The 23,265-nt window shown below is 50.1% G+C and overlaps 10 protein-coding genes across 10 annotated transcripts; 7 read left to right on the forward strand and 3 right to left on the reverse strand.

Moving 5' to 3' along the window:
* Nucleotides 1–451: 451 nt before the first annotated feature.
* On the forward strand, nucleotides 452–1,736 carry FIBRA_07247 (uncharacterized protein; the record flags this gene model as incomplete). Its single annotated transcript, XM_012328938.1, has 4 exons — nucleotides 452–652; nucleotides 709–874; nucleotides 954–1,198; nucleotides 1,251–1,736. The coding sequence occupies 4 exons, from the start codon at nucleotides 452–454 to the stop codon at nucleotides 1,734–1,736; spliced, it is 1,098 nt and encodes a 365-aa protein (XP_012184328.1).
* Nucleotides 1,737–2,098: 362 nt separating this feature from the next.
* On the reverse strand, nucleotides 2,099–2,870 carry FIBRA_07248 (uncharacterized protein; the record flags this gene model as incomplete). Its single annotated transcript, XM_012328939.1, has 4 exons — nucleotides 2,099–2,220; nucleotides 2,291–2,386; nucleotides 2,448–2,609; nucleotides 2,666–2,870. The coding sequence occupies 4 exons, from the start codon at nucleotides 2,868–2,870 to the stop codon at nucleotides 2,099–2,101; spliced, it is 585 nt and encodes a 194-aa protein (XP_012184329.1).
* Nucleotides 2,871–3,610: 740 nt separating this feature from the next.
* On the forward strand, nucleotides 3,611–4,419 carry FIBRA_07249 (uncharacterized protein; the record flags this gene model as incomplete). The annotated part of the gene is made up of 4 exons (XM_012328940.1): nucleotides 3,611–3,735; nucleotides 3,791–3,852; nucleotides 3,914–4,254; nucleotides 4,312–4,419. 4 exons carry the CDS (start codon nucleotides 3,611–3,613, stop codon nucleotides 4,417–4,419), a joined length of 636 nt encoding a protein of 211 aa, XP_012184330.1.
* A 240-nt stretch (nucleotides 4,420–4,659) lies between these two features.
* FIBRA_07250 (uncharacterized protein) lies at nucleotides 4,660–8,923 on the forward strand (the record flags this gene model as incomplete). The annotated part of the gene is made up of 17 exons (XM_012328941.1): nucleotides 4,660–4,955; nucleotides 5,006–5,335; nucleotides 5,390–5,591; nucleotides 5,651–5,850; nucleotides 5,902–6,154; nucleotides 6,206–6,315; nucleotides 6,369–6,619; nucleotides 6,672–6,970; nucleotides 7,024–7,323; nucleotides 7,380–7,440; nucleotides 7,492–7,610; nucleotides 7,669–7,781; nucleotides 7,830–7,935; nucleotides 7,986–8,166; nucleotides 8,219–8,353; nucleotides 8,408–8,655; nucleotides 8,708–8,923. 17 exons carry the CDS (start codon nucleotides 4,660–4,662, stop codon nucleotides 8,921–8,923), a joined length of 3,420 nt encoding a protein of 1,139 aa, XP_012184331.1.
* Nucleotides 8,924–9,208: 285 nt separating this feature from the next.
* Nucleotides 9,209–10,475, reverse strand: FIBRA_07251 (uncharacterized protein; the record flags this gene model as incomplete). Its single annotated transcript, XM_012328942.1, has 3 exons — nucleotides 9,209–9,885; nucleotides 9,939–10,273; nucleotides 10,330–10,475. 3 exons carry the CDS (start codon nucleotides 10,473–10,475, stop codon nucleotides 9,209–9,211), a joined length of 1,158 nt encoding a protein of 385 aa, XP_012184332.1.
* A 3,576-nt stretch (nucleotides 10,476–14,051) lies between these two features.
* Nucleotides 14,052–15,077, forward strand: FIBRA_07252 (uncharacterized protein; the record flags this gene model as incomplete). The annotated part of the gene is made up of 3 exons (XM_012328943.1): nucleotides 14,052–14,546; nucleotides 14,606–14,772; nucleotides 14,825–15,077. 3 exons carry the CDS (start codon nucleotides 14,052–14,054, stop codon nucleotides 15,075–15,077), a joined length of 915 nt encoding a protein of 304 aa, XP_012184333.1.
* A 575-nt stretch (nucleotides 15,078–15,652) lies between these two features.
* FIBRA_07253 (uncharacterized protein) lies at nucleotides 15,653–17,043 on the reverse strand (the record flags this gene model as incomplete). The annotated part of the gene is made up of 5 exons (XM_012328944.1): nucleotides 15,653–15,898; nucleotides 15,962–16,019; nucleotides 16,071–16,691; nucleotides 16,742–16,857; nucleotides 16,915–17,043. 5 exons carry the CDS (start codon nucleotides 17,041–17,043, stop codon nucleotides 15,653–15,655), a joined length of 1,170 nt encoding a protein of 389 aa, XP_012184334.1.
* A 1,538-nt stretch (nucleotides 17,044–18,581) lies between these two features.
* FIBRA_07254 (uncharacterized protein) lies at nucleotides 18,582–19,143 on the forward strand (the record flags this gene model as incomplete). The annotated part of the gene is made up of 4 exons (XM_012328945.1): nucleotides 18,582–18,750; nucleotides 18,813–18,940; nucleotides 18,997–19,044; nucleotides 19,099–19,143. The coding sequence occupies 4 exons, from the start codon at nucleotides 18,582–18,584 to the stop codon at nucleotides 19,141–19,143; spliced, it is 390 nt and encodes a 129-aa protein (XP_012184335.1).
* Nucleotides 19,144–19,843: 700 nt separating this feature from the next.
* Nucleotides 19,844–22,512, forward strand: FIBRA_07255 (uncharacterized protein; the record flags this gene model as incomplete). Its single annotated transcript, XM_012328946.1, has 7 exons — nucleotides 19,844–19,972; nucleotides 20,025–20,105; nucleotides 20,158–20,270; nucleotides 20,345–20,495; nucleotides 20,546–20,880; nucleotides 20,934–21,007; nucleotides 21,062–22,512. 7 exons carry the CDS (start codon nucleotides 19,844–19,846, stop codon nucleotides 22,510–22,512), a joined length of 2,334 nt encoding a protein of 777 aa, XP_012184336.1.
* A 57-nt stretch (nucleotides 22,513–22,569) lies between these two features.
* Nucleotides 22,570–23,050, forward strand: FIBRA_07256 (uncharacterized protein; the record flags this gene model as incomplete). Its single annotated transcript, XM_012328947.1, has 2 exons — nucleotides 22,570–22,909; nucleotides 22,998–23,050. The coding sequence occupies 2 exons, from the start codon at nucleotides 22,570–22,572 to the stop codon at nucleotides 23,048–23,050; spliced, it is 393 nt and encodes a 130-aa protein (XP_012184337.1).
* Between the last annotated feature and the right edge of the window lie 215 nt (nucleotides 23,051–23,265).

Below are 23,265 nucleotides of genomic sequence, written 5' to 3' on the forward strand. Positions count from 1 at the left end.
GAGGAGGCAGACACCCGATGCATCGCGCAACAGCACTGCAGTTTGAACGACAGCGCGTGCCCGGTACCGTGGGCGCCTCATCGCGCAGAAGACGAAGATGTTGTGAGACGGGGGTGGGCGAGCGGTGCGGAACAGATTTAGGAGGGCCACAGATTGTTTTTCGATCAGCTGAGAACTCACCGGTGCGGAAGCCGCCTGGCAGAAATCCCGCCGGGGCCACACCTTTGTGGCCAGCGTGTCCATTCTGAGCCCGAAGTGTATGTTCCATTGTGATTAGGACAATGCGGGCGGAGACCCCCTTTTGTGCCATTCTTCTTTCGCCTTACCGCTCTTGTCGTGTTTTTTGTCGTGTCGCAGTTGATTTGGAGTGGCCACACGTTGCTGCAAGGCACGGATGGAATACTCGAGGCCGGCGTTGTTTTGCTAGCCTGTGACCCTGTGATGTTTGAAGATGCCACTCCGCATCAGCCACCATCGTCGGGGGCGCTATGACGACCGTGCGAAACCCTCACAGCTGTTGTCCTCGGGCGACTTTGTGAAGGGCTTATCGGCTGGAAGGCGAAGTGTCTCTGTGGGGGGCGAAGAGGAAGGCAGCGAAGGAGTCAGGAGTGGAATGAAGACAATTACCGTCGCCGGGACGCTATTGTCTGCGGTCAAGGCCTTTCCCAGGCAATTGTACTCGCCCGACGCGCCGATCTGAGATCACAGCGCCTGACCGCACAAACACACAAGCAGGACGATACAAGCACTGCCAAATCTGGCACAAGGCCCCTTCCCGGCTACACGCCTTCGCCTTCTTATAACCAGCCGCCTCATGCACTCTCGCAGCCAGCCCCTTCGTCTTTCGTGGCACCCGTCCTATTTTCTTCTCCATGTACGCCATGCCCAGCCTTTGCTCCTCCAATGTGAGTGTCAGCATCACCGCATCTTGTTGAACAGCCATATTTATGCAGATCCCGATTGGTTGCAGGAGTTGAGCTATCCCATGAGCACAGAGTGCTTGCTACAGCAGCCCACTGGATCCTACCGTGTGAAGTACCGCGGTTCAGGAGGCTGGGATTTCGCTCTTGAGACGGAATACCGCCCCGTCGACGTCTCCCTCGTCCTCCCCCACCATCGCGCTCGTAATCAGCCGCTCGATCACCGGCTGACTATGTACGTCGGTAGCGAGAGCGCCGAGTCCATAAAAGTCAAAGTCGTGAGTTCGATGCACCCTCCCTTTTTTGCACGTCTGCTCACATAGCATACAGTGCCGCAATTTCCTCCCTGCCCGCAGAACCAAATTCCGTCTCGAGGTGCACTCCTCTTCAGACGCTGACGTGACCATCTGGCTCCCGTCCGACTTCAAGGGCCACATTCACCGCTCGGAAAAGTGCAGACGCATCTCGTTTTCTGCGGGCTTTACCAATCGCATCATGCGCAACGCGCACCTCACACAGTCGCGCCGGCCCTCCGTCGTCTCCATGTCGGACCACACCATGCATCAGTTCTCGGACATCTACGTCTCCGACGACCCAGGCGTCTTTTCTGAGAAGGAGCACTTGTATGGAAGCGCGGAGCAAGACGAGGTCGTCGTGCATACCGCAGGTCATGTCACGTTTCGCATGTGGGACATCCACCGTGGGGAGCCCGAGGCTCGATGCAGAGAAGCGTGCAAGCGCGTCTTTGGTCTCGGCTGGTGTTCGAAACGATCACAGGAGGTCGCCATTGACTGGGATTTCCTGCTGGATGACTGATCCTCGCCACCCCGGGCCGTATACCTGCTCTCATTTTTCCTCATCGTCTGTCTCCGGGCCAGTGCTATTACTCCTTCTCTTCCACACTGTATTACCAACGTCGACCAACATCTCTCTTCCGCATTCTACACATCCACATTTGTAGCCACGACATTCGCCTCGGCACATCCTGTAGCATCAGCACATCTAGAACCTTATGATACCAGAAGTAGAGTAGTTATGGCCGTTTGCACCTGGCAAAATTATGACGAACCTTTTATGCAGTTTCTTTCCTCATTATTAGGCAAGGAAAACGCTATTGATACATATTGGTGATGTTATGATAATGTTACATTACATGTTCGCTGCAAGTCTCCCAATTATCACACAGAAGCTGTGTCCGATTCATGACCGGCCGTGGACAAACATTGTTCGAGCACCTCCACCAGCGCTGGATTTTCCAGGGCAGCAGCAACCCGTTCCTTATCGTTCAGCTGCTTATTCACTAGCACCACGATGTTTCCATGACAATGACCATGAGAAACAAACGACCATCCAAATTGACGACTACTTACATGCATGCTCGCTTTGATGTGACCCAGACTTCACACGGATGTCGACCTTGTATCTATTTGGCAGACTGCGGAGCAATCTCACGCGGATCGAGAGACCTGTGTTCCGCGAATGCCAGTCAATACATTCGGATCCGGAGACTGCGTAAGGGCCTCTTACCAATGAACGTGCTCATTCCGCAATGCGGGACCGTCGGCGTGAACTCTACTGTCAGTCTGTTGGGTGACCGCGCGTCAAATGTTATCTGTGGGGCCGAGACGACCGCGAGCTGCTCCAAAGACATATTTCGGTGCTCGGGATCAGATATTGAACGGATGAGTTCTGTACGCAATTACGAGTGAGCGACATGTGTGCACGGTGACGACAGATGAATATACGTCGAGCCCGCAGTGGACGAAAGAACGCACCAAATATCTCATCCTGGTCAATCTCCTCAATCTCATTCGACTCATCAAACCCCTCCGTGCTGCATTCCTCATCATCCAGCCACAAGGAGTTTGATTTGACATATGCCGGTACAGGCCGAGATGACTTTGCGGTCGCGAAGACCACAGGATTTGGGTTGAAGGCTTCGGTAGACATGGCTGATTCAGACTGAGGAAGGTCCTAACGGGAAGGTGAAGATCGGGGGAGTAAAGGTCACGTGCAACCAGATCGACGATCGTGAAATGCTACCCGGTCATTGCCGAGGTCGCAAGATTATCCGCATAAAAATGGTAATTGTTACTGCAGAATAAAGGGCCGTAAGAGAATAAAAAAAGAAGGTTGCACAGAGGAATCACTTTCGGATACAATTCTAAAATGGAGTGTATTTGAGCATGCAAAAAGTCATCGACGCGGTGGTAAGATAATTTTGTCACGAGCTTTATAATTGTCAAAATCAGCAGCTAAATATGCCTACGTAATAAGTTATAAACCGCTGGTTTTCACCGTTGATTTGACGCCGTGTCATGGTAATTCTTCTTTATTATATCGTTCGTGGAGTCTTCTTCTCAAATCAGTATTTTTGTTGAGGCCAACTTTCTGTTACTGCTACTGACGACAACTCCGAATGTGAGATTGCGGTAAGAATAGACAAGGGACATGCCGGCAAGTCGGAATGTGCTCAGCCGGACCCCGAGAGGGACTTCAGCCTTTGAGACTCAAGATATCAGGCATCTACGCATGATGGGAATCTACATAGCGGGCCTCCGTGGAACTGGTTCTTACAAATGGCTTCCACACAGATGTTATCGCGTGACTTTTCGGTATATGTACTGCCGCTATACGAGAGGGGGCGATAGCAGTCTTAAGCATCAACATCTCCTATCTCTCCTATCACCATGTCTCTGCCCTGTGTAGAAGTCGCGGATGCTCCCGCCACCGAGGCCTTTCTTGCGAACCCAAAGGATGTCAGTCTCGTCCAGCCGGCGTTGGATATTTTGAAAAAATCTCCGGGGATTATCAAGTGCGCAGCGGATATATCGTTTGGCTCGAATAGATTTGACGTTTGAATTGGACAGGGTCTACTACGGCCTGCAGACCGAAGAGAGGAAGCACGGTTACGTCTTCAATGGCGAGTACAGTTTTCACCGCTCACCTAGCCCAAAGCGATGGATGCTGATCCATGGATGATTTACGATCAGTCTGGGAGAAGCTGCAGGATCATCGCAATCTCCAAGCAGAGCCGGAGATCTATCCTGAGCTCGGGAAACAATGCAGTCGTTTCTTCACGCAGCGATCAGAGATGGTCCATATCAACCCCACAGCAGACCCCTTTAAGGCGATAGGCTCGCCTGCAACCGAAGTAGCAAGCATCAGCCTCAAGGCTGGGCAGTCGAAGGAGGTGCTGGAGCAGCAAGTGGGTTTACTGGCCGCGACTGTTAATGGCCTCCCCGAGCATTGGGGCGCAATCTCTGCTGTCTGGGGCCCTACGGTCGAGCGAGACGATACCTTCGGACTGATCATCGGCTGGACATCTGTGGATGTGAGTGTTTCTATTGATCATGCATATCGAATCGAAGCTGAATGCAAAGCAATCCAGGCTCATTGGAATACCGTTAAAACTGTCCCGGAGCTCATCCAGCTGCTGAAGGAGATCCGTGAAATTGCGGACATTTCTCTTATCCATGCCGAATTGACTGAATACTGATCTGGCGTTGGTGCGTGGAGGGGCAGAACGAAAGAAGGAACTTATATGTGTAATTAGTACCGTTCTTCTGTGTGTATGGATGCGAACAGCACGATATTTGCAATGGAAGAATACTTAAGGTTGAGATGAGTAAATATTTGGCAGAGTCGCCCTTGGCCGGGTAATGCCGAGATTGAGATCTGACCAACCGCTTCGCTCGCCAGAGCTATAATTCATGCAGTCGACTGCTCTCACCATCGTATGGCCACACAATACCGTACTATTGCACCGATTACATACCAGCGCGATGTTTTTCCTCAACCCATAACAGCCCTTTCATTCGACCCTGTTTCCGACACACTCTGGACTGGAAACAACTCTGGGTATGTAGTTGCTTATTACACTTCGCAGGGGATGCGGGGTGTCACATTCCCTGTGGGCGGCGGTCTCGCGGTAAAGAAGATATCTGCCATGGACTCAAATGTGCGCGCGTTCGGGCTTGCTAGTGAGGGTATAGGTGCATGGAGTAAGGGTGGTATGAACAAGTGGTTCCATAGGTGCGTTTTGAGCACCCGTTTCGTACGATTGATATCCGAAGCCGCATCAGGCCAAGCGTACAGGTCACTGCAGCTTCTAACAATACAAGCTCGTCGTCGATGTTTGCAGCTTCCACGACCACCCCCGAGCTGCTCATCATGAACTCTCAGACTGGTGCCGTAGTCAGGCGTTCGCAGGCGCCATCCATATTGACGCACTTGGTTTGGTCTGGAACATCACTCCTATCTGGATCTTCGGATGGATTCCTGCGCAACCACGACCCTAGGGATGCCATGTGGAAAAACAGCAACGGGAACAGCAGTGTGAAAGCACATGTTAGTGGTATTCAAGGTATCGAAGCGAGTGGGAACTATGCTTACACCATTGGGTTGGGCACTCGGTGAGATTAACACGCTGTTATGATTTCGGTGAATACCCTGACGCCGCATCACAGACAAGGCCGTCCATATCCGGATCCTCTGGTGAAGGTATATGACATGCGTACAATGAAACCTCTGCCACCTCTACCATTTTCTGGAGGGCCTGCCTTCATCTCGATGGTCCCTAAGCGGTCTTCTACTCTGGCGATCATTTCGAGCCAAGGATTGATAAACATTGTAGACGCGTCAAATCCCACAGTCAACGAATTCTATCAGGTACATCGAGGTTTTTTTTTTCGCCCTCATCCCCATGTATCCTCTCAAACTTGTTGTAGCTGGATACGACGTACATTACATCTGCGGCTGTGTCCCCCTCTGGAACTTACATGGCATTTGGAGATTCAGATGGGACCGTACATCTCCTAACAGCCGGAGATGAAGGGGCAGCACTTCCCTTCAATGGATTCGAAGGCAAGCCTATCGAATGGGCTGATGCTCCGGAGCCATTGCCTGAGATTGAGTGGACCGATTCAACGTGAGCCCTTGCATCCGTACGATCATTGACTCGTCTTCATGGGCCATGCAGGCCGCTGAATGTCATTGGAATGCCTTTTTACCATGAGCGATTACTTTCATCATGGTCCCGGGACTTCTTCTCGCATGGGTTGCACTTCCCGCCTCCTCCGAAGCTTCCTCAGCAGATTTTGAGCACCATGAAGACGAACGATAATGTTGCATATGCAGCCCTGCCTAAGGAACTAAGAGGCCGTCGCAATGTAGCAGTTACCTCCCCGAAGAAAAGCGAAGGTCGTTTCAGGAGCGGAAGGACAAGGCAGGATGTACATTCCTTGATCCATCACGCCATTCTTGATTACTGAAAGAGTCAATAGGTAGACCCCGAGACGCCAACGTACGAGTATGATCCGGAGAACATACCTAAGCCATATCGCCAAGTTGAGATCGAGTACTCCAAGTTTGGTGTCGAAGACTTCGATTTTGGGTCCGTGTTTTAGAGCACATAATTTTTATGGCGTCTATTTATCCATATCACAGCTTCTACAATCGAACAGAGTTCAGTGGGCTCGAGACGCATATATCGAACTCATATACGAACCCGATCGTCCAATTACTCCATTACACCCTCCCAATTCGCCGTCTCGCAAAATCGCATATCACCACGGACTGTCCGCGAGAGCATTGCCTCTTATGTGAATTTGGATTCGTCGTGCGTATGTTGGAAGACGCGAATGGAACCAATTGTCAAGCGAGTAACTTCTGCAAAACAGTGGGTGTTTTGGCGCAAAGTACGTCCTCCATATAGCTCCAGTCCCTGCACTGTGCTAACGGCACCTCCAGTGAACAATGCTATTGAGCTCATTGATTTTGGCAGAGAATCTGCGGAGCTCAATTACGCACATATGATCCAGGCCTTCCACCGTTTCCTCATTGATCATTTCAGCTCGGAAGGCAACGTGTTCCCCTTTAATCCGAATTTGCTCTCCTCAGCGGAGACCTCACCTAATTCTCCAGCACCCGCTCCGATCACTCAGCTTCTAGGGATTGATGCGAAAAATGTCATTACCTGTTCCCATTGCAAGGCTGTCCGGGAGAAAGAGAATATGACTCATGTCATTGATATTTATTATCCCCGGAAGGTGTGTTGTGCGCAATCTGTTCTGGCTGTGTATCGAGACCCCCCTGCGATCAGGTTGTTGGTCGGGATAGTGACACGGATTTCGCATCTCTCTTGCGACATTCGCTACTTCGGCCGACGACGCATAAGGCGACATGCCAAACCTGCAAGCAGTTCTCCACTTTTGAATCTCGACGGTCTATCAGGTCACGCGATCTTCCGCCTATCCTTGCCATTAATGCTGCAGTATTCAACGAAGAGACGCATAAGTTCTGGCGGGATCATCGCCAGCAGACGTTCTTGAGATCCACTGTGGAAATCCATGGGCAAGTCGAAGGGGTTGATGACCCTGATTCCGTCATCTATGAATTACGAGTTGGTGCCCCCATCAATCATATCAATTTGGATGCTAATAGCTCACAAACTTACAGGCTATGGTTGTACAGGTTGTGACAAAGGATCAGCGTTCACATCTTGTTTCAATTGTGAAAGGTCAGCTGATGCTCCCTTCGTACGGCCGCAGGAATTTGATCATTCCCGCAGTTCCAGAGTCGGAGAAGTCTCAGGATCCAGAGGCTGAAGGCCCGTGGTTTGTCTTCAACGACTTCGTAGTCAGCAGCATTACCGAAGAGCAGGCACTAAGTTTTCCCGCCAGCTGGAAGGTGCAGTTTCTGGTATTCATTTTATCTGTTCACTCCCATTTGACGTGCGCTCGTACAGGTGCCTACGATCCTTTATTTTGAACGAAAAGATCTCGTCTCGAAATTAGACTTCAGCGCGTTGCCTAACACGAACGATCAGTCCATCTTATGTCACGATACTAATATTTCTACGTGCGATTTTTTTCTCGTAGTGTTTGTGAAGTACTGACAGTGTCACAGGACTCGCGACAAGAAGTACATCAAACACGAGCCTCTGCGGCCAGATGAGTTGCCAAAGACAGGAAGTCTTATCGCGATAGATGCAGAGTTTGTTTCCATGCAACAGGTACATTCTTCACTGTATAGCAGGAAGCCTGCACTCATCGTATTCTGCAGGAGGAGACAGAGTACCGGTCCGACGGTACTAAGAAGGTTCTTCGGCCAGCTCGTCTAAGTCTGGCTCGAGTTTCTGTCCTGCGAGGCCAAGGTCCCGATGAAGGGGTTCCATTTATTGATGACCACATTCACACGAGCGAAGTAATCGTGGACTATCTGACGGAATTCTCTGGGATACGGTGTAGGTGCACAACCCTCGTCTGTGGGATTAGAGAATTGATCACTGTTCACAGTTGGCGACCTCGATCCGCATATGTCGCGTTACACACTAACGCCTCTGAAAGTGGTGTACAAGAAACTGCGTTTATTAGTGGATCGTGGATGCATTTTCGTCGGACATGGGTTGTCCAAAGACTTTCGAATAATCAGTCTGTGTGGACTTCATGAGCTGTGTCGCTGTTCCCTTATCTTTCTCTCTCCAGATATCTTCGTGCCCCCTGATCAGGTCATTGACACCGTAGATTTGTACTTTCTGAGGAATCGTCAACGACGGCTGTCCCTTCGGTTCCTGGCCTGGTTCGTGCTCGAGGAGAACATCCAGACGGACACTCACGACTCCATTGAGGACGCTTTGTCTGCTTTGAGACTCTACAAAGCATATCTGGAATTCGAAGCACACGACGTCTTCGATCAAAAGTTGGAGGAGCTGTATAGAGAAGGCAAGAAACATGTAAGTTCAGGTGCGGTTAGCGGTCATATAGTCATTCACGTTTTCAAATTAGAGTTGGAGACCGCCTCCCCCTCCAACGAGCGTGCCTTTGGCAGCCGGCCCCGTTAGTAGTAGAGTAACACCACTGCCTCCGTTCACGCCGGGCAACCAAAGCTCTCTACAAGCGGCATTACTGAAGGGCCAGTTCCCTGAAATGCTGTCGCCCCCCAATTATATGACACCACCAGGATCTAGTCCATTCATGGGACAGAATTGGAGGTCCAGGTAATGAATGAGTCGTGGTGGAACGCTCCCGACATGTCTGGACATGGGACCAAATCTAAGATGTCGATGCTGATGAGACAGCTGTGCATTAACGTTTTTGTATCGATGGTTTCACCTGTTCCTATGTATCTATCCCTACTTATTTTATCGTCATCTTAATTCTGAGCCTTCATGCATCAGTTTGTATGAGCTTAACCGTTACCTGGTAGATACGTCGACGGAACTATGAGTGTGGAATAAAGATGGTGCAGGCATTTACGACGATGATAATTATAATGTATATATTCCACTATCGACGCTTCGTCGACACTCGCTTTTTAGCCGCTTTGACTTCTTTGTCAAATCTACTGCGCTTCCTAGGCTTGGGCCCATCATCAAGATCGTCCAGTCCATCATCAGCACTCCTCGCTCGGGAGCGCGTCAGAGCATTCTGCCTACGTCCTTTTTGCCTCAACTCCTCATACCCATCACCGGCAGCGCCGTTACGACCGCGTCCCACAGACTTGAGAATGTCACCAAACTCATCCTCGAACCCACCACCGCGCCCACGCCTGCCGGATGCGGCTCCAGTTCCACCTAAAGCGAGGTCCGCCTCGTCTTGCTTCCTGCGTCTTGCATCTCGTTTTTTCATCACCAGTCGAGTCATGTTCTCCTCCTCGAACTCGGTCATGCGCTGTAAGTCGCGCGCTCGCTGGGACATAAGACCGGGAGTTGAACCAAGCCCAGACGTCGATTCCATGTATGGCTTTGATGGGTCAAGGTGCAGAAGGGTAGAAAGCGCGCTTGGGACAGGGGCACGGCGCGATCTGTCTTTCTCTCTGCGCGACTCAGTGTAAGGCACTGGAGCGAGTTTGGGTGGCCGGTAGATCCCGTCGCGTTCTGGCGAAGCTCGATCGTCCTCTTCGTCTTCGGAGCCTGATCCTTGATTCATGAGAGCTTGGGGATTGGGGCGGAAGGCCAGAGGATCTGGAGAGTGATACGTAAGACCATCGGATTAAGTTTCACAAGCACCAGCTTACCATCAACAACGTTCTGCGCTGCAGACGGAGCTTCTTCAGCGACACGAACAAGTTTGTCGATTTGATACTTCATCCTTCCTTCCAATACTTTTATCTTTTCGAGCACAACCCGAGCCTCCACCATGGCGTCTACTCTGTCACCGGCTCCGGAGCCACGTAAACCACGTTCCTGCGCACCAAAGGATGAAGTGGGGGGACTTCGCTCCGCCAACGAATCTCCTACAGCTCGGCGAGAGGAGATGAGGGTCAAGGACTGCAGGTACGAAAGCATCAAATGATGCTTTAGCGAGAGCAACGAGATGCCATCTTTCATATCGAGCTCGGATGTGTCTTGTCTGACAACATGAGGAAAATTCAGCCATGTCAACCCTAGTATGCAACAAGAACGCACTTTTCTCGGAGCGAGCGAACTACTTCACGCACGGACGCTATGCCCTGCCGCATATCATCCACAACCTTGCAAAATTCCTCCTCGGCGACATCGTCCACAGTAGGGGTTTGGACGGCTATTGCTGATAGTTCGGCTGTAGACGACATGCCGCCTCAATTGACGAGCGAGGTGTTTCGAGAGTTGTCCGAAAATGTAATATCTAAGAGTTGTAATATTTAGTCGACATATCTAAGTTCATGTTTTAGGGTCTCATGAAAAGAGCATCAGTTAACGGTTTTCTAGGCCGCCACTCGCGGACGAGCGTAATGCATGACATCTCAATGCCTCGATTAGCTCGAGTCAGAGCCCAGTGCATTTCATCTTCGAAGCATTCGTGGTCAAGAGCGATTCTTACCATACAGCCCGAATACCTGCGCAAAACTCAATCCTAGCGGTGAACGCGATGCGAAGGGAGTCGTCGACAACATGGCTGGTGGGAAATTTTGCGAACATAATTAATTTTGGAGATTTATCAACTCCCACGAAGAAGCTTGTCTTCGCGTAAATAAATAGCGTGCTTGTTAGAATGAATTAACTCGGGCCCTCGATCAGCTGTCGGTATTTTCTATTCCTGGTCATTCCCTCAGAGAAGCTGGACCGCCCAACTCTAAGCCGTCTAAGTATATAACATATGTCGAGCTATGGTCCCAATCGTACAGTGTCTAGCCCTTCCATTTTTATTTCCCTGACGGCGCAAAGTCACTACCAGGGAGACTCGTCCCGCCGTACGCTGAGAAAGTTTTCTATCAGTGGTAAGCATTCTGGATAATTTTTCGCTACTTGTCTTTGAGGATTGAGAGCAGGAAGTATAGTGGATGGCTTTTCGTAACTTCTGCTCTAGATTTCCTTCAAATTCGGGAAGTCATAATTACCCACTTCCTGTTGAGCTATTGTTGGATATTCAACATCCAACCAGAGGGCCCACTTTCCCAACGCCACGTAGTAGAGCTCCCCCAGTCCAATCATGTGAGGACGAATCGCTCCTACATGCGTCTTCCACTTGGAATACTTTTCCAGGCTGATGTGCTACTACTACTGAGGACTAGGCGGACACTGTTGGTGTAGATGAGACTACATGGGTACCAACACTTTTGTTAAGGTAACGATGGAATGACAGGAATCGAGGACACGTACGCATCTGTCCGTCCAAATCATCCATACAGTACCGTATAGACATTTTGGATAAAAATCCTGTCCCTGATATCAAACCTGATCAAGTGAGCCTCAGACTTTATGCCATCGCCTTCACATCCTCGCCCACAGGCTCTGCCTGAACACTGCTGTACCCAGCCTCTTAGGTCTTTAATCCCGCTGAAACTTCCACGCACGGATGTGCTTCCCCTTCTGCCATCACCACGGCGCCATTAATTGAATACTTCCTATACCCTCACGACACATCTTGTCCCTGCAGCCGTTCCAGACCCCATTGCCCGACCTTCCTGCCTGGTCTGCGGAGAAAGAGCAGGGGGGCGCGTCGGTGTCAAAGACATCCGAGTTCATCAAGGAGATGAGGTGTCAATAGTGGGCGGGCCGTCTGAAACGTCTTGGTATCTAGAATCAGCTTTGGGTGTGTGTGAACCAATACTTGAGGAGTGACCTACAGGACAGACAGCTGAACAACGGTGTAACTCTATTTTCTGCGCACGCGGATCCCAAAGGAAGCATATCATACTGGTTGTCGATCGTGTCTATCTTATTGATTCAGGTCCGTTTCCTCGGCACAGATATGGGAGCCAACACTCTGCAACTTGATTGTTGTACGGCAGAAGACTGTTGCAAGCTACACCAGACTTGGGAGGCCGTCAATCATGGTGACACTTGTCTTGTAAACGGGGCCAATTTCGGTGGCATGTGTGGGATTGTCGCCAGTTGGAACAGACGACTTCAAGGATAATAATGTTCGTGACGTCATTCAATTTCTGTATTATTATTTGCCCTCGTGTCCTTCTGCGCGTGGTCTTCCTACGCATTTGCCTCACCCGTCTGAGGTTACATGTCGCTATTGTGAATTACATGGACTTCAAGACTGGCCGCTAGTTAGTATTGGTCATTCCCTTGGCGGCTGCACGATGTAAGTGCTACTTCAAATTGACGTTAGTCAAAATCGACCTACTTGCCACTGTCTATCTAGAGCGCGCGCTGCGATTGCGAACTCTCATATGATTTCTTTGCTCATCCTCCTAGACCCTATCATTCTTCCGCATCCACAACAGGGTCCTGATACCAGCGCGCACGATGAAACTTATCAGTGGGGCTGTGAAACGACAGAGCCACTGGCCTTCTCGGTGCGCCTAACTGTTCGCAGCAGAAGGAGACAATGACACGTATTGTATGACAGAGAAGATGCCCATGAAAAACTTCCCACATGTCCGTTTTGCTCTACGTGGGATTCTGCGGTGTTGGACTTGTATCTCGAGTGTGGACTCCGAAACAATGGTAGTGGTGGCGTGCAGCTCAAGATGGCGGGCGTACATGTGAGCCTTGAGCTTGAGACCATACACTTGGCGTTCTATTGTTAATTCTGAAAATACTTCTCACAGGAAGCACTTGTTTTTTCTGAAACAATGGTGGCGTACAAAACATGGGACTTGACTGACACTCTCGACCCACGCGTTGAAGTCCGATGGATTGTCCCTGAGACTTTGCAGGGGCAGGGCAGCTCCCTTTGGAAAAGACTTTTTCTAACACACATCGTTCTAGGGTGTCCGGGATCTGCAAACAGATGGTGTGGAGGATGCCACAAAATTCATCAAACACGATCATTCTCTCTGCAGGATATCTGAATGCACAAAATAAGCCAGCGCCGAGCGGGGCTGGGCAAGTGTTCATATTGACGAAGCACGATGCAGTGTTGACTGACTATTCCCCTCAGCGCGAGAGATCCGTAGTTTCCTCCAGCGCAAATATGGTGATAGCGGACAGGCAAGGTTGTAATACATCGTGAGCGAATATTTTCTCTGCAGAACCGACGTATTGAGTATAAGAATTCAAGTTCACCGCGTACCGATGTACCTGCACATTATATTGGAGGCAGGCAGTAGTCTACATAGAGATGTCACCAACAATTCAACCCAGCCCTAGTAGGTTATCGCCTATGTATGAGTCGCACCTATTTAGAATATCGTATTCTCGCTTGTCATAGAGGTTTTTTATGACGCCGATGTACCGCGCGAGTTACTCTTATTCTCATTATAAAAGCAACATAGCAGGTTTTGGATAACGTTAACGTACCGAAAGGAATACGGACAGAATGTATGCGACATAGACGCATAAAACGTATCATAGCCCGGACTGAATGGTATGCTAGAGCAATCTGAATGATTGCATGGACGGTAAGTCTCCGCTGTTCACAATATTGTGGGCTCACGTTACAGAGTTCTTCGTAGTGGGTGTCCTGGATATTAACTGTTCTGATGTCGTATCAGGCGAGCGGGCATAACTTATACAGTATAAAATCATAAAGATTTGACATGTAGAAGTCACGTTTAGAAACGTTGTGGTCTCGTACCCGGACGTGTCGAAGACACGTCTGGGTACGAGACCAAAACGTTACGGGACACGAAACATTGAAAGCTGGGCAGTGCTAGTCGGGAATCAATCATGAATCAGGGGATCGAAAACACAGCGGCGGGATAGATATAGTGACAGTGTCCGGACATACTATGCGTGCAGCACCCATCGTCATGTCTGTTACTCCGACTAGAGAAGGCTTCGCTCCTTATTCCGTTCCTTCTGCGGGGCAACCCTGCCAAACGTACTACAAGATCTTCGGCGACCTGAAGAGTGGAGTCACGCCCATCGTCTGTATTCACGGCGGACCCGGAGCCAAGCACGATTACAGTCTCGCACATTCTGACCTTTTCTCCATTTATGGCATTCCTATTATCTTCTACGATCCAGTAGGCTGCGGCAAGTCGACCCGCCTCACGATAAAGCATGACGCTGGGTTTTGGACCATCCAGCTGTTTTTGGACGAGTTCTTCAACTTAATTCACCACCTGGAGCTCACGGAGTACGATATAGTGGGTGAGTCGTGGGGCGGAATGTTGGGAATGGAAATTGCCATTAGGCAGCCGGAAGGGTTGAGGCGCCTGGTCTCGTCGTCTGCGCCTGTGTCCTTCGATCTTTATGTGCAGGCCACGAGGATGTTATTGAAGATGATGCCTGAGGATATCCAAGTGAGTTTTCACAAGACATGTAAGTCCCACGCCCATTAAAACTGAAGTTTGTAATGTAGGAAGTGGTCGAAAGGAACGAGGCCACAGGGACGTTCGATTCTCCTGAGTACGAGCGGGCAAACTTGGAATTCGCCAAGCGTTTCATCTGTAGAATGGAACCATGGCCGGAAGAAGCCTGGTTAGTTTTGGAGTCGCTTGAAGATGAGTCTTCTGCATATATTACCATGTGTGTATACTTCCTCCTTTATAAACACATGGCTCATCGCGTACGGGTACAGGCAAGGTCCCTCGGAATTTACCATCACGGGTTCCCTCAAGACATGGAATATCATTCCGGACTTACACAAGATCAACGTGCCCACACTGCTCACCAATGGGAGATATGACCAGGTGCATGATATGGCGATAGCGCCTGCATTCAGAGAGATTCCGAACGTGAAGTGGCGTACATTTGCGCACAGTGGGCACATGGCGTTTGTCGAGGAGCGAGAAATGTATATGAAGCTGGTAGCAGAATTCTTGAGCCAATGAGATATTCTGCCAATCAGCAAAGCGGCATTGAATTGCTCACGCACCTTAGACTGATCCTAAACGTTCTTGGTGATAAAGCCCAGAGCCGTGTCAACCGACTATTGCCCTCAGTATAGGAAATCCATAGTCTCCTTCGGCGCAAGTATGGTTATGGCGGACGAGTGAGGTTCTAATATATCGTGAGCTAACATCTTCTCCACGGTGGTAATTGATTGAGTGTAAGATTTCAAAGTTACCGCTTGAGTGGAAGTAGCAGTAGCGTAAGTCGCTAGTCTTGGCTCCCAGGAGTCCACTGTCGGTGAAGTGTCACAAAAATCTAGAACGATTCAGAGTTATTCAATCTGTGCCATCCATTGCATGATGCCGTGATGCTTGTGCTGACACGCTGAGAATAATCAACCAGGGACATTCAGTTTCGCCCACACCATTCTGAGTATAGATACATCATCGCACGGTTCCTCTATCATAATATTACACTTTTACAGTACAGTGTCATTGTCCCAAGAACATTAGACATTAATTCATAACATGGCATCAAGATCAGTATGCTACCAGTTGGTGCGCCGTCGCAGGGTTCATAGAGCATATGTTCCAAGAATGAGTAGACTGGCGATAATAGTGGGCCCGAAACTGTAGCCAAGGGTCGTGGCACCACTGGTGGTAGCCGTATCTGAAGTCGTCCCATTGATTTGCTTCGCTTTCGCCTGGAATGCGGCAAAGTTATTGGGACTTGACTCAACTGCATTGACCGAGAAGACCATGCCCGCACCACAATGGCTCTTAGGGTTCGTCTGCTTGCAGTATACCCAGATGGGGGAGGTCTGTCCATAACAATTACGTCAATAATGGCAATGACAGAGCCAGCGCTCATTCTAAACACGCACGTCATTAATCTGAACTGTAAATGTCGGATAGCTCGTCGCGTTTGAGGCGACAGGCATGCTGCGTAGTCCATCAGTGGCAATCAAGCAATAGAAATGCAACGTGGCGTACAATCCAGAATCAAACCCTAATTGCCCGGTCGTGCTTGTCTCTGTGAGACCACGGCATGGGTCGTCAAAACTACTCTGGGTTGCCGTGTGATTCGTCTGCATGAAGTGGAATGTAACGGTGTCGCCAATGTCGGCGGTGATGTTTGACGGCTGGTAAGTCAGCAGTTCATTGGCGCCACCAACTATAACTACATGGTCTGTCGACGTAGTGGTAGGGATTGATGCAGAGGTTGAGGAAGATGTAGAAGATGGCAAATCCGTTATGGTGACAGTGGTTGTAGTAGTCACGACACTAGTGATATCAGAAGTAGTAGCCGAAGAAGTTGAGGGCGACGTGGTAGTATTGGCGACGGAAGGGATTGCAGACGGCATTGAGGTGATCGTGCTTGACGTAGAAGTAATCCCAGATGTCGTATTAGAAGGCAAGGAAGAATTGGTTGTACCATTTCCCATCGCGTTTGCCTGGAATATTGAGAACTGGTCACCAGGGTTGATTGCGAAGACCATGCCCAGTCGACAATGATTCGCCTGACGACAGAACACCCATACAGGATCAGTATCCTGCACGGTATACTCAGCCGCAGGGAAGGGCCCGTCCGTGTTGTTGGCGGCAACAGGTAGACTGTCCAATCATACATTAGTAAAGCTTGATTCAATAGTTCAAACACTCACAAGCCGGAATCAAACCCATTATTTGTATGCTCGCAAGGGTTATCCAAAGTAGACTGCGTGGCAGTATGATTTTCCTGCCTGAACGAAAAGACTACCGTATCGCCTGGGTTCGCATTCTTTGATGTCTAAATTAAAATCTCGAGACGGAGGGGAGCAGTTCCAATAGGACTTACAACGTATTCTGGATTATACTTGAGTACACCCTCCCCTCCAACAATCACTTGATATTGCACTGCCCAAGACCTGCTGGCATTTGCAAGAAGTACGAAGACACAGAAAAAGAAGCGAGCTGTATGGAACATCGCTGACATTCAAGGCGAGGACGATATAGACAAGAACAGTTGAGCAAGAGAGTCACAAGGATGATGGATAAATTAGCGTTGATGGTCCAGCCGTCAAATTCTAGTAGTGCAAGTCTAAAGGACCAAAGACGTATCCTCGAAGATTTAAGGGAGGCGAGAGAAGAGGTAACCTGCGACATGCTTTCCCTTTAAATACGATGACCACAATGCGACAAGGCGAGGATACGGGCCAGACAAACGCGTTTGTGTACGCCATAACGAGGAACAATAACCAGGCGCGCGTTGCTTTTGTTCACGACGCGATCACCTGATCGAGATGTCCCTCAGAGACAAAGTCGAGTGCAGTGCGCTTTGTTCATTGACATCGACAACGTACGTCAATTTGATGTAGGCTTGTATTCGAATATTCTCAATCCTCTGTTGGTCACATCGCTGGCGCCAAAATCATATTCAGGTAGGTGTAAGACACGTTTTGTGTAATTGCTCGCATTGGGCATCACTCTCAACTTAGGTTTATTGGAGCGCAGAGTAAAGTGCCAATAGAATGCCGAGAGACGCACTAGGAGGCGGTGATAAGTACTCCTGGACAAACCTATCCCATCCCAATAATAGATTCCATTTAAAATTTGTACTCCCTGTTCTAAAATTTCCTGTGCATGTCCGCTCTCTAAATATCCAAGAGATGCAGAATATTAACGAGCACAAGACTGAGAGGAGGAAATAGAGCAACCACGTCTAAATATCCAAGAGATGCAGAATATTAACGAGCACAAGACTGAGAGGAGGAAATAGAGCAACCACGCACGCTTTCTCGATATGGCAACAGGTAGGGGGTCGTTTTTCTACTTGCAGGCATGGTGTTTGACCAGTCTGCTTTGGGGAGGAAGAGACAATCAAGTCGCCCTTCACACACATGGTGGACTAAATATCTCGGGCTTGGATACCAACATAAACGAGCGGTTGATCACAATGCGACCTCCCTTTGTACGAATGATTGTAATTGACAATACTAACTGGTAGCTGATACCACAGATAGACGGGGCACCGCGGTGCTCTATTTCCACTATGTGAACAATGTACTACATTAAAATCAGGAAGATAACAACTGCGATGCAACAGAGACTTAGAGATGACGCTGCGTGCCAATAATTAGCAGTTTGAAAGAGGAAGAAAAAAGACCTCTCGGGTGAGCAACTAAACTCACATAACGAAAAGGCTGGCGTGACATGGCTGTATTTACTGTGCATTTCTGTGAGTATAATTCTGTCTCTGAACTCAAGGAACTTGAATTTTTGAAAGTTGCGACTTGAAGCTGAAGTCTCAGTGAATGCCGCGCATCAAGGCGCGCGTCACGTGAATCGCGAATTGATCGATCACCGACCGCAATTGGGTGTGTGACTCTTGCCTGATTCTCTCCTTCGCCATTGCGCGGTCACTTGCACTGTAATCGACTCACAACCAGTACCCACAGTCCGTCAGCGGCTGCTCATCACCCAGTCACGTAGACCGGCTACTCAGCTTGTTTTCCGGGAGTGAAAATGGAAGACCCAGAGCTTGCTGCGATTCGTGCAGCCAGAATGAGCCAACTTCAGCAGAGTAGTAATGCAAGTGGCGAAAGCGGAGAGGAGAAGAGCAAGCGAGACGCGGAAGACCAGATGCGCAGAGATTTGTTGGCTACTGTCTTAGATGGTGCAGCAAGGGAGAGACGTATGCGCGTAGAATGATCGTCTGACGAAATCGGTCACTGATCCTGCTGCTTGGATTTTCAGTTTCGCGCATAGCCTTAGTTAGCCCACAACGATCACAGCAGATCGAGACGATTCTCCTGCGTATGGCTCAGACAGGACAATTGCGCGGCAGGGTCAGTGAAGACCAGTTGATCGAGCTATTGGAACAGGTAGGTACCTGACCTATTGTATGTCTACGCCCCAAATCAACTATTGGTACCACAAGGCGGAGGAGGCACAATCAAAAGGCGCACCGAAGAAAGGTACTATTGTGGTACGTTCTTCGTTTGAGTCCCAACTATTCGATTTATCTATGACGTCGATCCAGTTTCAGCGGAGGAAAGGAGGCATTGACGACGACGACGATTTTTGAACCTAAATCAGTACTTCATCTTCTTTTCTTCGCCGTCTGGCTTTGGGGCGGGCACCAATCATGGGCAATCAATTTGCTACCTTGCGAGCTCTAGCTAGATGCCTAAGTTTCTTCTCAACGTCCCTAATCTGATTAGGTAGGCGACTACAAGGTGGTCATTTGACGATGAGTGCTGTTCGGAACTAACCACACGCGCTGGCTAGCTACGTGGTCGAATCACGCGGGTACTCACGATTATTGCATCTATGCAGTGTCGTTTCTCCGTTTGAACTGCGGTCCGAGGCGGTATGGGTGTCTATAATTGTGGAATCCATGTAATCACCGCACTCGTGTCCGAAACTTCAGCCAGCACGGTGGACGGAGCCTTGAGAACCAGATATTCAGCCTAGGCTCAGCCACTGGGCCCTCGCTCTTTAGTGGATAGCCAATGAAAGTAGTGTCTTTGGTTCGGTGTATTCGTGTGGACCATGTGAGATATCCCAGTGCTCTTGTGGGCTGAAGCCTCCTGAATCGTGTGGATGTGGTACTTACCATATGTAGATGCCGTGCCGTGATGCCTGTTTGTGCTTGTTGGTATGCCGCCACAAGTAAAAGCATGCAGGCGCCTCATTGTCGCGTTACCCTACTGTCCCGACGAGCACCACGCCTTGTTCCCGACTTACCTCAATTTCCGTCCACCGTCCACCTTTTGGCAATCAGAATGTCGTCGCGTGTGCACCCCCACTCACCGCTTCCGGCTCCAGCCTTGCATGCCTCCAATCCTTCTGCTCAGTCCAAGTCCCATGTCCTTGCCGGAGTTCAGGACGCGTACTGGAGCGACGATGAAGCGGTACGTGTTTCTTTACTGACAGCCTGAGTAAGACAGTAAAACTCTTATACAGGAGGATGCTGAATGCCCTCTATGTCTTGAAGAGATGGACATATCCGATCTCAACTTTAAACCTTGCCCTTGTGGATACCAGGTGTGCTATGTCCCCCCACACCACCTTTCATTACTGATAATCTTGTCTGCAGATCTGTCGTTTTTGTTGGCATCATATCAAAGAGAATTTGAACGGCCGTTGTCCCGCTTGCAGGAGAGAATACACAGATGAAGCTGTTCAGTTTAAGCCCATCAACAAAGAAGAGTGAGTCTCGTAATTCTCGCATATATCCTCTCCTTTGTTAAAGTTGCGCCTATCGCCCCCGATGTTTCGGACAGCCACAAGCGTCTAACTCAACAGAAGAAGCAGAGGGAGCGCGAGCGGAAGGAGCTTGACGCTTTGGGCAGACGGAGCCTCGCGAACGTACGCGTCGTACAGCGCAATGTTGCATATGTCGTGGGAATGGGTCCCAGATTTGCCAAAGAAGAGGTGTGTTACTATCCTAATCTTCAGAACCTGAGGTGCTGATTTCCCATCAGCTCATCCCAACGCTGCGCTCGAGTGAATACTTCGGCCAATATGGTAAGATCTCAAAGATCGTGATCGTCAAGCGTACTCCGCCAGGTGGACGCGCACCTGTAGTGGGATTGTACATCACCTACCACAGACGCGAGGATGCAGCACGAGCTATTGCAGCGGTCGACGGCGCAGTGTCTCCAGGTGGCGGTCAAGAAATTATGAGGGCAAGTTATGGTACGACGAAGTATTGTATGGCGTTCCTACGTGGCGTGCCTTGCACGGATCACGGTTGTATGAACCTTCATGAATGGGGCGACGAGAAGGATTGCTTTACGAAGGAGGATTTGACTACACTGTGCGTATGGGTATACCGACCGAGGATCTTAGCTCATGTAGTTCATTTTATAGCAAACATACCATGAAAGATACGGAAAATCGCTCCAGGGCTACCACGGTTATCCGAAAAGGCGATGAATCAGATGGTAATATGCACCCTTCATCGTTAGTTCTGTCGATTCGCTCATCAACCTCCTTAGTCGGTCTCCCCCGTGCAGCTTCATGGGCCAATAAAAGCTCGACTGCCCTACACAATAATACCAATGCGCTCGCTCCGGCTCAGACAACTGTGCGCCAGACGCGGCGCGGCGGGACCAGTACAAGGCAGCAGCGTTCAGGGTCGACTACAGCTAGTGCATCTGAATCACGTCCCTCCGGTAGAGAGCGCAAAAGTGCAGCGACGCCAGGCAAAGCCACTTCTCAGACCTCTCTGTCCCGCCCCACTACACCTGCGCACCTGCCTCATCGGCCAATTACGCCGAGTGCAGCCAAATCTTCAAAGCCGAAAACATCATCTCCGCCGCCACCGCCCTCACATTCGCCCACTGCTTCATCTGTAGCGATCGAATCTGACATTGGCTCAACCGGACAAGTACCATCTGCGGTTTCCCCTCTTCGTGCGGCAGCGACAGAAATCCCAGCTGTACCCCCAGGCATTCCAGTTGTTCCGCCTGGTCTTTCGGCCCCACCTGGATTACCCCCACCTTCCCGTTCAACATCCGCAGTATCATCGCCGCAATTATCCATGCAACCTTCTCAATCTTCCTATCAACTGTCAACTCAAGCGCAAGCACTCATAGAAGATCTCAAGGCCCGTCGGGAGATGCCCCAGTCATCCATAGAACGGAGCCCTTTCCCCGACTTTGATCGTATGCTGCAGACGCTCAGTGGTGCCGGTGACGGTGGCTTCAGTTTCAATCTGGATCCAAAGTTGGCTGGTGAGGATGCTGATGAGACAATTCCAATTCCAGGGCTTGGTGCGGCACCTGATACACCGTTCAGCGGTACGTTCTTGGATGCATTCCCGAACTTGAGGCAGGATGCTGCCCCAAGTCCGCTAATTGGTCCGCCTGGACTATCATACCCATCCCGCCCACTGTTTGACCCACTGGGGGCGAGGTCGCCTGCTCTGGAGCGACAATCGACTGGAAGCACCGCATATACCGGATCATTTAATCCCTTTGCAGCGGATGGTGGCGAAGAGTCGCAGTCAAAACGCTTTCCGCCCATGGATGAAGAACGTCAAGTTTCCCGTTTCGGTTTTGCTCGGGGACGACAGGGTTCAGCCTCGTCTTCTTTACATCCACCTTCCCCTCTAGTAAATGGTGACAACGTCCCACATTTACCCTATTACAGCTCATCCGATGTCGCCTCTCATGCGTCTCGCTCGCAAGCGCAATGGGCTTATCAGAATCGACATCAAGCCGCCGAGTTTGCCTTCCACCAAGCCAATTCTGCCATGAGCTCTCCCTTGGCCCAGCATGCTGCCGCACATCCCGTCTACAACCAGTCTCCACAGCAGTCCAGCCGATTCCAGCCCTTCGATACGGGAGTGAGCGAGGCGCAGCTGAGGGATTTGATCAGTTCTAGCCGCGAACGTGTGAACCACATGAGGAATGGACCGACTGGTAGGATGCTCCTACTTGCGTAAAGCGTCATCGTGTTGTTGACCTGCCTGTTATTCTCCTCTTCATAATGTAACCTCTTCATGGATGTGATTTCTGCGCACTCCTGGATTTGGTTGTATGTTTTAGATCAATCTCCGTACAAGCCCATCTCGAATCAGCCGTTCAGCGATCCTGCGATCATGTCTGCGCGATTGGCCTCCCCGGCCATGACGCAGGCATTGCACGAGGGCGTGTACTCTAGCATGTCGTCCATAGAGGGCTTCTCGTCGCGGCAAGCGGGATACGGACCCCCTCCTGGCATTCCGTTCGCGGATGGCGCTTTGTCCGGAAGCCCCATGGCAATGAATCATAATGTATATGGGATTGCCAACGGAACGCTGGGTAATCTTGATGTCGGCCAGCCCCATGGATCTGCGCATGGTGAGTGTTTTGCTTTTTCACCTCAGGGGAGGGAGTCCCAGGACAGAGTACCGAGTGCCGTACTTTCAGTGCGGAAATTGTATCTTAGGCCTTGATCCATATCCATGCCTCATGGCAACGGCCCGGTCCTCTCCTCCATGATAAACGCCTTGCTGTGCATCTGTCCCCCCGGTAGGGTGCCCTGTGTGTGCCTCGACGCTGACATACCCTTGTTCCTATTCTATTTGTCATTCCTCATGAAGTATCGATGCCCTCTTCTGTTGAACCCTCTGTTGCTCCTTCTCCTGCCTTATCTTCTTCGGACTTTCCTGCGTTGCAGGCGGCTGAACCTGCTGTCCGTCGTGAACAGCCGCAGT

This window comes from Fibroporia radiculosa (genome assembly GCF_000313525.1).
Source record: "Fibroporia radiculosa TFFH 294 genomic supercontigs, scaffold12217, whole genome shotgun sequence".
Lineage (NCBI taxonomy): Eukaryota > Fungi > Basidiomycota > Agaricomycetes > Polyporales > Fibroporiaceae > Fibroporia > Fibroporia radiculosa.